General features: G+C 34.4%; 1 protein-coding gene and 1 long non-coding RNA gene across 2 annotated transcripts in view; one reads left to right on the forward strand and one right to left on the reverse strand.

Moving 5' to 3' along the window:
• Positions 1-15,629, reverse strand: part of LOC150092789 (uncharacterized) — a 160,564-nt gene that overhangs the window by 31,008 nt on the left and 113,927 nt on the right. The window lies entirely within an intron of this gene.
• Positions 4,029-15,629, forward strand: part of LOC150092790 (uncharacterized) — a 146,593-nt gene continuing 134,992 nt past the window's right edge. The window contains exon 1 of the mRNA XM_090414804.1: positions 4,029-4,572. Within this exon, the coding sequence (XP_090270930.1) occupies positions 4,244-4,572 (329 nt within the window). The 5' untranslated portion in view covers positions 4,029-4,243. The remainder of the gene's footprint in view (positions 4,573-15,629) is intronic.

The raw sequence follows: 15,629 nt of genomic DNA on the forward strand, positions 1-15,629 counted from the left end.
ACGATATGATTTAACTAAAGAATAAAGGCTTCGGAGTTCTAAGCAAAAAACCACTGATATTTTTCAAATCCAGGAAACAGCAGTCATAAATTACTCTAATGAGAACAGAAAACCGTTTGTTTTCCTAAATCGCTTTGTCTAAATGGGTTTCTGGTTTTTCTCTTTCTAATTATCCAGAGAGTAAGGAGAGAGAGAGATCGCCAGCGGTTTAATTCAACTCAACAACCTGATTCGATCAAATCTACAAGGAAAGGAGGTTCTTTCTACTGAAAAGAACGGTTTCTTGTTTCTTCTTCTTTATAAATATATGCATCGTATTTATCTATATCAATATTCTATAAATATTTTATGAACTGTGTCACGTGTGAGAAATTTATTTCGAGGTAACGGAAGTTCCTACGTGTTATCAACTTGTTCGTTATCTATTCACAATTTATTGGCTCTTGAGCAACAGGGGTGTATACGGAGCGCGTGATAAGCCTGTAGATTTATCGATGAGATCGAATTCGGCTTATTAGTTTATCGTGAAGCAAGTTTTTATCTTCTTCCTACGTAACCCACACACTGCATAAATTTAGAGCATCGTTCGTTTATATCAACCATTTATATTCTGACTTAAGATGGCTTCCTTCTTTTAGATATAGAAACGTTCGCTGCTAAAAATTTATTGAAACTTTTTCTATCGCTCCTTTCCAAAAAGCCTAGCAGTATAGAAATGAAGTGAGCGGAGTATAAAAAATAAAAAATCTCGGCTTAATACTAAGCTACATTTCACGAGATTTTTTTACCTAGGTTTATGCATGCGGATCACGTGATATTATAAGTGGTGCAATTGTTTACACAATTCTAGTATTAGCATTTTATAACGTATACGAATAGAAAAGCAGAATAGAATTTGTGTGCTATTTTAGGTAGTGGTTGAAATGATCGCCGAAACAACCAAGGTCAGCACTGTCAAATGTGTGTTCTCCAGCTAGTTTGTATTTTGCAGGATGAAAACTTCAAGTTTTCGGAAGCAAAATCCTGACAGGTTCGTATAAGATCCAGTAACTCACCGTAACTGAAAATCTTTATAAAAGCTCATTACGTTTTAGACGGGATTTGAACCCAGGTCTTTCGAATGAGACGATAAGCGTGAAGTTGTGTTTGCGACTGCGCGACTGAGGTGCCTGCTATTTTAGGTGCTGTAACAACTATCACTTCAGAATTCCGCTATGTTTCGCCGAAGTTTCTAAAATTAGAAAATAGAAATACCACACATTGTTGCCAAGAAAGGAATGTTAGCAATTAGGGAAGTTTTTACAGCAAAAACATCCAAACTTAAGTAACATTCAAGAATTCTATCGCTTAGTGGTGAAGCTGATTCCTAGCACCAATATTAGTTTAACAGTGGATCGCACTTCTGGTCATTTATAAATTTTTTAGATTTAGCCTTTGTAATAAACTTGTCTAGACTTAGTTTCAGGTTTGCAAAAATGTTACTTTATGACACGGAAAAAAGTATGCGAAAAGTGATTAGCATAATGTTTGCTTAATACATTTTCAGTTTCATCAAAACGCGTATTATTAATAATATATCATCTCACTGATAATAGAACTAGTATAACTGAACAAAATAAACATTTATTGAAGATAATGTGGCATGACGTTCAAGTCAAGATGAATAAAAGATACAGTAGATATAACCTATATTTTTACTGTTTTTAAATGAAAGCAAGTATAACGTTTTTTTTTTCATATGCTTTTCATGTGCAATTTTAATTGCATGACATAATGCCGATTCAAGCAATTAAATATGTTAATGATATTTTCATCGTTATTTGCCCAAGAATAACTGCACCAGTTTTTTTCCCATTTTTGAATGAAATATGTCCCAAGAATACAATTTATATCAGAAATCGAAATAAATAGGATAGTATTCTTGAACAACTAAAAGAGCTCTAACCACACTCATGTACACAATATACAGGAAAACACATATTTCCCTTCAGCATCGCAACATAATCTATTCTTTTGCCAAAGAAGGAATAACAAGAACACTGATAAAAAGAACGGAAATCATCAAAAGTAATCCAGCCGTAAAGTAACAAGAACCTCAACATCTAGACGTTACCATTTTGTTAAGAAAATACCATACCAAAAAACAGACGGCCCTAATAGAGACATACACTCCAATAAAGGAACAGCCATCCTCCATACATAACGAAATGTCACAGAAGTACTCTAGTCTAAAATAAAACAATAAACGCAGCCTGCGCTCTAGTAAACAGACTAACAACATTCCTAAGATCAGATAAACCACCACACTCTCTGAGAAAGAAACTAGGAGTTTACACAATGTTGTGCATGCAACTAAAGCTGTAGAGACCAACGTGGTCGTTCAAAATAAACATAAAGGGGCATTGGACAAAACAGGAAAGAGAAGTCAAGAAGGTTAGCATGCAAAAAAAAAAAAAGTCATCTGGCAAGTCACCAAGATGCCGTATACGAGTATTTCATATAAGTTTACGATAAATTTTCAGGGAATTTCAATAGCGAGTTCGGCGTCCTTGCTCACCTAATAATCATGCTATGGTTTAGGACAATAGTTGGTCTACCATTATTACAATCTGCAACGATAGGTTGTTGTATTGACCAGATTAGAACCTAACATAGCTAGGCGTTTTGAACACATAACATGAACTATTGTTAAAATGATTATTACAACTCGTGTCTAAGAAAATCTGTAATGCATGTAATTGTTTCCATAAAGCTGTAAATATACTCGATACGATGGAGGGATGTGTAATCCTTGTATGATAAGGGATTTCGATCTGTCCTTTTATTTGATCTTAGCCTTATTATGCATACTTTTCCTTCCAGTGGGTTTCACTAAGTCAGATAAAAAAAAAATGCCACCCACAAGCAAAAGTACAGCAAAACAAGTCGGAACTCTTATTAATATTTCATGATGCTACAGACATAAGCTGTTTGGTGGGGAGGAAGAGAAACATGCGAACGAGTAAGCACCAGCTGAGTCTTCGTATTCTGTTCAATGTAATAATTAATTTCTTTGTCTGATCCGTGCGTGTGTCTCATCTGAAATGTTTGTAGCCTTGAACGTGGGATGACTTGAATTTCCATACATTTGATACGTCATCTTTAGTTTCTAGGAGTGAACCGAATAAAAAAAATCTAAAGGGGGAAGGAATAAAAAAGAAAAGATTTAAACCGAAAGTAATAAATCTTTGAACAAAGACGGCTCCCATGGAGAGGAGGGATATAGTCATAAACCATTCGAGGTTTCAAAGCCTCCTGTTATCTTAGGTGACATTTCTTCTTTCCATCCTTTGTTTATTTTTAATATAATAAATATATTCCTATTTGTTCACTAGAGGGCTATAGCCAGTAAGCTAGCTATTAATTCCCTCGTGTGACGACTTTCGGATAGATTTAAACTTCGACTGAGGTGTTTCATTACATCTCATAAAAGTTGAATCTCTTCTATCGAAAACTGAAGAGAACTTCAGTGAGAGCTCTTCCTGTTACACTGTTCTTTGATAGAAAGCCATATTGGCTCTTAAATGTTTCTGGAATAGTACAATAACCAATTATAACTAATATCCAAGTTAAATGACCAGTTTGGTAGTAACAGCTGGTGGGCCTTCGCTCTCTACTCGACGGGGAGCCTTCCCTTTGCTCACCTGCTTGTCGTAACAGCACGAACGACTCACCAGAAATGAATGTAGAACACAATCGATCCTTTCAATTCTTGTGTACATTTAGATAAATTTCCCTTTCTTCCCGCCTCTCCCTTGCGGCGAATCCAGGCAGCAAACCTTCCTCTAAGCTGCTGTTGACGTACCTTTAAATTCCGAGAGTCAGTGTGCGCATGGCTGCGGGCTGTCGCGCTCCTTTGACCGGGTTTTGGAGAAGTGACGTCAGAAGGCAGACGACTTGGTAAGCAGAGCATTACACACAACATTTCGGGAGCGTCACTGAAAACGTGGTATCCTTTTGAACCAACAGTGTGTCTGGCAAACGATAAATCGTGTGGTTGGTGGCGGTGTCAGTCAACAGCCGAACCTCTAAGCACCCTCCATGATACAACCACCGAGGACGTATGACGGCAGCGGGGTGATGTGGATGACTACTCTCATCAGGTCATTCGTCGGTTCTTGAAACACCACCAGGAAACCCCCCGTTGACATTCCCTGAGTGTCCTTTAAAAAAAAAAAAAAAATCGGTGCCATCATCGGCGCTCATGATCCTATCCTGTCGTCGTCGCTGCCGCCGATCGCTCGATTCCAGGCGACAATGCTGCCCACGACGAAGGACGACTGCAGCTGTGGTTCTTTCGTTCCATCCATCTGCGACTCCATGGTTGCTAACTGTGACGATCCTTGCCTCCTGTTCGCTCACGGCGACCGGACAGGGTGCCCTGCCGTCCGCGGCGCACAACGGAACCGTGTTGCCGTGCCCTAAACAGTGTGTGTGCACCCGAGTTGGACCCAAACACGTGCTACGAGTGGACTGTTCCAACCTGAATCTCACTTCAGTGCCGGAAAACGTCAGTCCTCTGGTCGTAACACTGTAAGTAACCTTGTGTTTGCTCTCTCTCTCTCTCTAATAGCTTCGTTTGAAGAACACGCGGTTGCTAGGAGACAAGCACGTGCTTATCAACTTAAAGATCTGATCTATCTCTACAACTAACTTTCTTTGGAGTAATTCTGTGTATCAATTTTCGTTCAGAATAAGGTTGTGCGACTGTCAGTCATGTTTTCATCCATTGAGGAAATAAAAGATGCGAAAGGTCAAACACCTTGTCATCCATACTCCGCTTGACACTCGGTGCTAATCGTTGTGTAAATAGCTTCATGCAGGGGAGAGAAGCGTACTTAAAAGGGAGGTGGGGAAGGAACATTCTTTAACTACTCCGTAGATTCAAATAGTACGAAACGCTAAGCGAGCGGTCGGATATTGTGTCAGCTGTGTGTGCGTGTGTGTCGAGGTGAAGGAACACATCGGCGCAGATAATAACATGAAAACGGTTGTTCACAATCATCCGGTAAACTTCACATCGTATGCATTATTTTCATTTTTCTGAAATGTACATTAAAACATTTTTTCTCAAACTATTAAATTGAACCACCATTAAATGATAAAAAGTTAGAATAAACTAACTTTTTCAAAAACTATCGCATAATGAATTTCTCGGGAATTTTGTCCATCCCTATTAAACTGACACTTATGATGCTTAATTATTGGATTAGTTTTATCTGCTCTTACGTGTCAAATTTCTCTCTAGCTGGACGTATGTTAACAAAATAGAATATTTAGTATCTTTACTAAACTCTGTTCAGCCATCCATTTCTATTCTGGTATAAATCGGACTGATTTTTGTGGCTATTCAAAACAATACAAACTTACTCGTAAATGCTGCAAATGACCAATACTGTCTACATAATAATACTGTCCAAATAGCTCTCGGTTCAATTGCTACGATAAGAACATCGCTGCACAAAAGTGCTATTCCGAAATGCATTTTATGAGTGTCTTGGATCATTTTCACACTTCGATTACTGAAGTGAATATCTTTCTTGCTCTTTGCTTAAAATTAAATTAAGAAAGCTAAATAATCCAGAAACATTGAATACTTATAGGAACTACTTTTTTTAACATTATGAACACTCTTAAGTACTTTCTTCAGTATGAGCTGTTTGCTGTGTGTTTTTGTATTTCAGAGGATGAAAAGATCTTAATGCTAAAGTAACGATGTCCTAAAATTTAGTTTTCGTGCAGAAAGATATTTATCAGTATTATTTATCCTATAAGAATATTTTTTTAATCATGAAATCAAAATTAAGCTGTCGTCTCTAATTCATAAAGTGTACATCTGCATAATAGCGACATTGGTTTTCCTAATTAAATTTTTAATTAAATATTAAGTTTCTTCAGAAATAAATATAAAGAAGTTACTTTGGAGTGTTAGTTTTATACTAACAAAAGCGTTGAACAGATTAATAAATAAAACAAATGTGTTTTATCAAAACTGTTCAACATAATAATCATCCTATCCTGCTCGCTAGCTAGGCAAATATTTACAAGTGTGAATGGGACTAATTTGCCTGTTTGCTGAAGACAAACTCCACCACTTAAGAACAATTACCTCATCTTTGTTTGAAGAATTTCTTACAAATAAGTTCCTCTCATGCTGAGACAGAAATTTAACCCAAATCTTTCCCACCCATGTTCATCTTCACTAACTGAACTATGAAGGCACTCCAATTTAAATACTGTACTTATACATCATCTAATTCATGCTTGCTGAAACACACCTAATGACAATTCACTTTACTTTCAAAATCATTCCTAACATATTTCTTCTTTCATTTTGCTTGTTTCTCTTTTTATATATATCGACCATTAAAAAAGAATATTTTCATGATTAAAATAAAGAAACTGAATCCGTTGTAGTCTAAAAATGAAATCATCAAGAAAATGAAGAAAGAATTATTTGTACAAGAATGTTTTTAGATTATTCTCTACAACAGTGAAGTTTTTCTGAAATAAGTGCTCTTGTAGCTGCCTCATAAGGTACTGTATTTGATTATTCCCATTATCTTTTTTAGTAGGATACGGGAATTACTTCGCTCTCCAACAGAATCTTTTTTTAATCTACTGGAGTGTTTGCAGAAATCGCAAATTAAGTTTTTAAACTGCTAAAGGTTAAGTATCTGAAAAAACATACTTCCACTGTTAACGATTTTCTAACTTACCAAGAAAAAAGACGAAAAAATTCATCTAATTCCTTTGAGAAAGGGGATATTTATCTGTTTTTACGGAAATCTTTGCTTTAAAACATCGGTTTTTCTTCACTTACGATCACCCTCTTGAATTAGGAAACTAAACAGTCATAAAGCAAATGGCTCAATTCTTTCACGATAAGTTGGTGTTGTTTTTGTTAAAGTAATCAAACAATACTTCGTGTAAGTTACCATCAACAATCTTTGTCGAATCTACAGGATAAAAGTAAGCAAAATGACGACCACTGTTAAAGAAGGCGGGCAAAATCCAGTCCAGGCAATCACGAATTAATCTGGCAGGCAGAAACGCATGATGGAGGATGATCGATTTATTTTGGAAACTCCTAATTTCTGCAAAACTAAAGAAGTCGAAAACATGTTTTCGTAAAAAAAAACAAAAAAACTTAATTAGAGTGAACCACCTTTCTTACTATCAGGTTCAACAAGCGCTCGACAACATGAAACATTCTAACTTTGATGCTGGGATCTTAATTCTTATTTGAAACTTGAGAATTTTGCCATTTACATTGCTTCAATTTAACGTTGTGTATTATTTTTGTTGTTGTGTTAGATTACTTTTTTTTTACTTTATCACTCTTTTATTACCGTTCAATACTGGTTCTATTTTAGGCATCGCAGTTAATTCCATTTTTCTGCATTACTGGTCATGTCATGATCCCTCTATAAGCGCACATACACAATGACCCAGACTTTCTCTAAGTCGATAAATCAAACAATTGACAGCTTGAAGATAAAATGCAAGCCAGAAAGAAAATGGATTCCAAAATCGATTCCATCTAACTCGACCTATTTGTATAACTTGAGATTTTCCTGAGTAATCGGGGGGGGGGGATATAGATTAGATATTTTGCAAAACTCCAATCTCATATGAACAGTTATTTTATTATTTATTTTATCTCCATTTGAAGTTGAAGCTTAAATTAGAATAACTACTTCTACATAGACAATTACAAACCGCAATTTTGTAATTAGAAATTCTCTCAGAATAGAATTTTCTATCATAACTAACTTCAAATTTTTTTTTTTCATAATCCCATACACGAAATTGATAGGTAAAAGCCGGGTCCAACATGATAATTTATCAAGCTAATTTAGGTTTGCACTAAGCGGAGGTCAATAGGCATCATACACCGCATAAAGATATTAACAATCGCCTGCCATAATAAGATTCGAATTCGCAGCTTGTTGGTTGAAAATACCGCTGCAGAAGAGTCATTTGACTCAAAAATTATAATCCTTAAATTATAAGTTTTGCGACTCTTCTCTCTCATACGGGCATTTATATTTTTCTTGTTCCCTTCATGCGTCACAAGATTTTCAAAACACGTTATGTCATTATTTTTTAAAATGTTCCGATAGATTCATTTCTATTTTCACCCTTCATAATTGCAGATTATAGCATGATAAAGTAATCAATAATCTAGTTATTGATTGCTTTATCATAAGATAAAGCAATCAGTAACTAGATTATATTCTTATTTTGCTCTTAATGATTTGTAACATGTCTGGGCACAGCATTTTCAATATAAAAAAGTTAATTTCCCATTGCTCTAAGAAAATTAAACTTCATAAAGAGACGTGATGTCGTTTTAGATATATCAGTCCCTCCTAAAGTGCAAGGTCAGGTTATAAAGGTGACGGCTAAATGATTTTAATATTTAGGAACAATTAACCGTATACGAACTATGTATACTAGAGCTAGATGTTCTAATACTTTGAGAATTCTTTTACTTTCAACTAGATATAAAGTAGCTTGTGTTGGAATTCTTACAATTGTGCTAAGTTGACCTGATACATTGTATTTGCTTTCAGAGATCATTTCAGGGACAAGTTAGATAGAGAAAGTTAGATAGATTAGTTAGATAGGAACTGTTACAAAATTACCGAAAAACATAATTTTGTAACAGTTTTGTAACAACTTTATCCTCTTATTTTTTAATTATGTTTTTATTTTACAGAATTTTATAAAATTAGAAAATTTTAAAACCAATCAGACTGTAATAATTTTTATTTCTTTTTTTCTTCTATGGGGGGAAGAGGTATTATTATTCAAGCTAAAAAATCATTTAATATAATGAGTCATAATTATTTCATGATTTTGTAATATATGGATAACCGACATTGAACTTTAATGCCATCTGGCGGCTAGCAAGTAGCATCATTACCAAGTAATTGAATTTGGAATGTTACCTCAATATGACTGTTCTTAGTGAATATTTTTGCAAAGAGAAAAGTTATTGTCTTTGATTTTACATCCGAGTAAACTAAAATCGGATGTCGATGTGAAACTCATAAAATACATTAAGCTCAATTAGGTTCACTAATTATTGGGAAGGGAATGACTCTTGGGAAGTGATTGATTTTCGCTTTATCTACTCCAATAAGAAAGACTATGAGAGAAGAAGGATAGCTACTGTCGTGAGGTATACTAACACCCTTTGCGCAAGTTATAAACTATAATTAATCGAAATAGCTAGGGTTGACTGTGTTTGAAAGAAAGTGGAATGATCAGTGAATTCGGAAAACACTCGACGGGGTAATTTTATTCCGAGGATTGATTTTAACTATTAATATTACAGGTTAAATTCAGTAGCCGTGACGTGGTATTGAAATAAGATTTTCTATCTTTTGACAGCATCTATCATTTATTCATGTGAAGTATGACCACCTAAATTACATCTTGGAAAGGAATGTTCGATTTTTGAGTACCTTTCTGCACTGTATGACAATAGCTATCTATGGATGTCAAGATAAACGATTATTGTTCCGTTAAATAAAATACATTAGTGGAGTGCATAGATCTGATATTGACAGATTGATTGCAGATGAATAAATGGGCTGTCTTGTGAAGCAATTTATAGTCAATTGAACTTTTCGTAGCGCTGTTTACTATAATGAATTTTACTTAAGTTTTGAAACGAAATACGTTTTAATAAAACCTTAATGTTCCTTTATGCAAACTGATATTTTATACCTAATTTTAAAAAAAATGGGAGCAAGCGTATTCTTAAAAGACCGATAGAAAGCAAAGCATATTAATTATGCATCTGTCTTATTTTAAACTTAACTCGTCTTATCTTAAAGATGGTCGTTAAGTAAATGGCCATCTCAAGTGTCAATGGACTGCTCTTCAGTCTTATTATGAAGTTATATTTTTGTTCCTACAGCGGGAAAAGTTTATGCCTTTTTCAAACTCCTCAGTTATTCCATTGATTTTTTGATTTTTCACAGTTCAACAGCGCTAAAAATTCCACGTACTGAAGAGACCAACAGGAAACTCCCTGATCAAGTCTTAAGTAATGAGCCTTGAATTCCAGAGCAGCATCAGTCGAAACATCCACTTTTCTTCTACAAAATGTTTCTTAAGCCGCTATTCATGGATTTCTTTTTTGTAATACGTTTTAGCTTTCTCTTCGACGAGAAGTTTCATGATCAGTTGTAACTCATTCCAAGGGTATCAACAAACTGTTTTTGCGTGTGGTCAACAACTATCTTGAAAGAGCTTCTGTTGTCCCTTCTATGACGGTCCGATAGTTTGGAATTACAGCCGTAAACGACTTCTAAGGCTATGAAGCCAGCGTATTACGTCTGTAAAGTTCAATGTGTTCTTCTTTGGCTGGTTTGTCTGTCTAGCCTAATAAAAAAAAAAAAACCGAGTTTCCGAGAAGAAAAAAATTAACCGCCGTATGAGACCATAGAATTACTAACCATCGAATGGAATTGCAATTGTCTTCGAATCAACTAAATTAATATTCAACCAATAACACTAAAATACTCTTTCAAAAACGAAGTGTGAACGCATGAGATACAAAATAATTCTTTTCATGTCATTTCGAAAGGTGTGTTTTGTATAAATTTTCGCTTTTAATAGCATTCTGTCCTATTTCTTTGGTATCCCTTATACAATCCTCAAGAAAGCGAAAAATACTTTAAAGTTATAGAAGCTTAAAATAATAAATAAAACCTTCAAACCGAAAAACAATAGACGAGTGCAGGAAAGCTACTGTCTCCATCTGATGAGGTTTCAAGACTCATTAACTTCTCTCATTAGTGGACAGCTAGAAAGGAAGACCCTTCAGATATAAACACCTGGGGCTTTACAAGTCCCAGGTATTTAGTTAAATGTCAAAGGTTAATCTTAACTAATTACATTCCATGTCTTCGCACAGAAAGAGCTTAAAGAATACTAAAAATTATGGAAAAATCTTAAGTTTTCCTGAAAGGAACGTTCAACTCCATAGCTAAATTACAAAAGTGAGTAGTGCCTCGCTACCGAGACACTCAGTTTTGTTCCGTTCTAGATTAGGTGAAAGAGTTTGAGATGCATGCAGTAAGAATGTTTGGCATTCTTATATCTCCTCCTAGATATCGATATTTCAAGCAAATGATCGCATCTATAGTGTAGCTCATTTCCGCTAAACTTAATTACTCTATCAAGCACTGTTAAATTTCATTGATGTTAAATAATGAAATTTAATAATGTTAAAAAATAAATTGATGCTAAAAATAGATTTTAATGCAGCAGAGTTTAATTACTAATGGTTATGGATCGACGTTGAACCCAACTTATTCGAACACCGAAAGGCAATATTTTTGATACAAGCACTTATTCATGCCAAAGAATACATCTTTAAAATGATGTTTAATTTACATTTTAAAACTGTGGTTTAATTTTAAGTGCAACTGTCCTAAATACATTTGAAAATACATGAGATAAATTAGGAGATTTAAACACTTCTATGACTGCTAGAATAATTGAAATGACCACAGCTGATTTTAAACTCTTGTTTCTGGCTGGCGGAAACAGAAATTAGGTCAAGCAACATAAAATCATTCTAGAGAGAGAGAAGACTCCATTTCTAATCTTAATTAAACGTTCTAATTTGTTAATGCTGCGTTTAAACAAATCTTTATTCGATAATATGACACTGAGACATGAGCAGAACGTGCGGAAAATCCTTTAAGTTATCACATATATTACTAGCATGTCTCTGACTTGTTCTATTTTCTTGTTGATGCTCATTTCTTACACGACTCAACCACCGTTTCTTTATAAGTAGTATCAAAGGACTACTTGGAAACAAAATGTTCATTTCTTCGCAACCACCGTCAGCGGAGTGAAACGCTTATTTCCAGTACGAACGACTACCTACTGTTTTCTCTTCTGCTATTTCTTATCACCTTCCAAAGGAAGTCAAGTTAGCGAAAAGGAAGTCTTTTTCCCGGGAAACTTAGTTCAGTTATAGTTTAATATGGGGGAAACTTTTGATGAATTTAAGCCTAGTAGTATATAAGCTAAGATCACATCCGGATTGGTTTAAATTATAACACGCTTCATTTATTTCAACATCGTATAGTTTTTTCCCTATATTCCTGAAAATGATTTAGGCACCACGAGATCCGTGCGTTGTCATGGAAAAGATTAATTCGTCAAGCCAGTTTCCCAGGATACTTATTCTTCGTTGTACGTATGCAAGTTCATTGTACTGCACGCCATTGATAGAAATCAATAGGATGCATATTTCAACTCATAGGAACTTTATGACTAGGTCCAGTACAGCTTCTTGTAGTTGCTCTAGTTTCTATCGAAACAAAAGTATTATTAGCGCAGAAAAATTTTATATAACTATAGTCTAAATAATCTTATTTAAACGAAAATTCCCTTTTTTTTGCATAAAATTAATGTAAATTTATTTTAGTGCGATGGTTGAATTTTTATTTGAAAAAAGTTATTTGTAAATACACTCAGAGAAAATTAGAAAATCATTTAACATTCATTTGGAATAGTTCTCGCGCAGAAAAAGCTGCAAGTGCACAGGAATAAAACATGACTATCTAAAGCATATCATCTTAAACTTATATCTTCGTTGTAGATAAGAATTGAATTATATCTGAGCGTTGTAGATAAGAATTGAAGGCTTCGTGGGGACGTGGATTCAATTTGCTGTTGAATTTCCTCTAAACACTGCCATCAATTAACAGCTTGTTGGCAGTACATAACTTAGTAAAATCCAGTAAAAATCACTAAAATATGATTTTTACTGGATTAATACTGAATTAATACTGAATTTTATTCAATAAACATAATTATTAAATTAATTAATAAAAAATTTAATAAAAGTTCTCTACTCTTTCTCTAAATGTAATATTATTGGTATTTGATCAAATTATAATGACTACAAAAACTAAACGAAAACTTATTTGATCAACAGACGAGTATTTAAGTAAAGCAATTTTTTTCTGTAGACAGTAAGAACAAAGTCTTTCCTAAAGGTACTTAAAACAAATATCTAAGAAGCAGAACTAACCGTGTCTAATACACGCGTCACGATGCGTCTAGTCTTCCCATCAGACACTTAATAATGATTAATGTGAAATCTTCTTTGGAGAAGGAAAAGGGATGGGGGTTTATATCATGAATCATGAAAAAGCAAACTAACCTATCAATTTACAGCAGCTCATAACAAAAATTCGTCAGACTTTATTAGAAAAGAAGCCTTTAAGCGTCAAAATGCAATTCTCCATTCCTAGCCTATTTTGGCTGAGTGTTCCTTCAAACTCTGCATTCTCTCGCTGCGTACGTTTTTGAAAAATGTTTTAGTAACTTATCCAAAGCTGTCCATAAACTGAATAATTCAAGATGAACACTCTTCTCAACGGTTTCGTTAAAGCTATGTGACTATTTCTGGAAAACTTTTCAATCCTATTGCAATCCGCGCAGAATTTAAATTCGATGCATTTGCCCTGGTGTTGCGACTCTTGGAGAAATCCAGTGTCTCTTTGTGTGTAAGAAGAGTTTTCTGACAGTCAACAAGAATACTGATGTTAAATAAGCGAGATTTGTTTCTGCATTCAAAGCATATGAACGACAACAACTGAATTTGGCTCACAAAAGGAATAAAATGTTCATAGCGTGGTAACAATAGCCAGGTTAGTTATGCATAAAAAGAATGTGCAACCTACTGCGATATATAATTTGACGGTTTTCTTTTAGAAAAGTGGAAATTATACAAGATTTTCTTTTAGAAAGTCTTGTATAATTAAATAATGTGTAGACAACATTCTTAACTGCAGTATCAAAATAGCATTGCAAAAATAGTATAAAAATAAAGGGGTCAGAAACATGATCGATCTGAAATCAAGATTAGCTTTCAAAGAGTAGGGTAGTGAATCCACATAAGGGAGAAAACCAATCAGATTCTTTGACTTCTATAGTGGGCAATAAAATATCAAAAAAAGAATAAGATCGTGGAAAAGATGGCTAGAAAAAAATATTACAATTAAGAAGAAATATCACGGGTGGTCCAAGCTTCAGATCACGAGATAACCTTAGAATAAAAGAGAATAAATACAACTGCAATGTCTGATACTAGAGCTGTAATACAACTTCGAAGTCAAAAATGTAGTTTTTGACTTCGCTACAGGAAGTTCCCATTATTAGAGACTAGAATAACTACAGTCTAGATTCAAATACTGCATAATAAAATTAGATTTTAAATCCATTAATATACATTTAATGACTTTCAAAATAATCTAGATAAGAAGAGATTTTAAAACCGGATCTACGGTCTAAAATACTTGAGATATTTTTTAAATAATCTGATCGCTTTTAAAATATCTTGGACATGCACAGCGCAAGGAGTAATATTATTTTCCCAGCAATTAATGCCTTAGATCAAATTATATTTTAATTAAAGGTTCATATGTCACAATACAACATTCCACTCTGGATTGTTTGCATCTCACGTCATTGTTAGATACTGGACGTGTTCTTCGATAAATATACAGCGCATCGAAAGTTATTAATTAGCAAGCCATTAATCATAGTTTTGGCTGTACCAGTTATGCTAATGGTCCCGACGTATACAGGACACACAGATACCGGTACAACCATCAGGTTATTTGATGGTGTTCTATGACCTTCGGTTGTTCACGACTACTTTTGTAACCATGTCATTAATATGGGCTCCTTAGAGGTCACGAGCTGTCAATAGCCCGGTGAGACGCTGCCATTCGTATTTCGCTCACTTAAGAGATGCAAATCAAGAAATTCGATGTTAAATGTTGTAACTCCAACTCATGATCTGCGTCATGGTGGGCTTCCTGAAACTGAAATTCGTAAAGGAATCTCAGTTTTGATAGAATAAATCAAAACTTAAATAATTGATCCCATTTTGAGCGACTAATTTTGATATTTATAAATAATCACATCAGCGGACCGGTTTAATTATTTGTAATTATATTTGATTAACTACAAGGATGATGGAACATCCATACTCAGTTGTAATGGCAATGTAGTTTAGCTCCTTCGTGTTTCTCGATTCTGCATAGCAATAAATTTCGACAAGATTTTTATCATTATCGTGGTTGCCTCCGTAGCGTAGTCGGTAGCAACGATACCCTTTGAGTGGAAGACAGTCTTTGAATTACGTCAAAAGACAACAAAAATTCTTTATAAAAATTATCTAAAACTGTTAGGGCATGCCGGAAAATCGCAGGATTTTTTCTTCCGGAAACTCAGGTTTTTTACCCCGCAAAACAGGAAACGACCCACAGTAAACACGCATTTAATATAGAATAATGTAGATAGGATTAATCACTTTATCATTAATTACGTTTCTATGAAGCCAATTTACTTGGCCTGACAGATCATTAAGGATCATTAAGTAAGTGGAAGATGATTACAATAAAAAATATCTTTAAATAAATCACTATAGCAGTTATTTCTTTTCTTCTTTTGCATCTTAATAATTAACTTCTTGATGTGGTTAGAATTATAGCTGAAGCATAGTGCTAAGGCTACGAAGTCTATCTTTTTCGATT

The sequence above is a fragment of the Typopeltis vanoorti genome, chromosome 25 (genome assembly GCF_054136105.1).
Source record: "Typopeltis vanoorti isolate ZY-2024b chromosome 25, IOZ_Tvanoo_1.0, whole genome shotgun sequence".
Classification (NCBI taxonomy): Eukaryota; Metazoa; Arthropoda; class Arachnida; order Uropygi; family Thelyphonidae; genus Typopeltis; species Typopeltis vanoorti.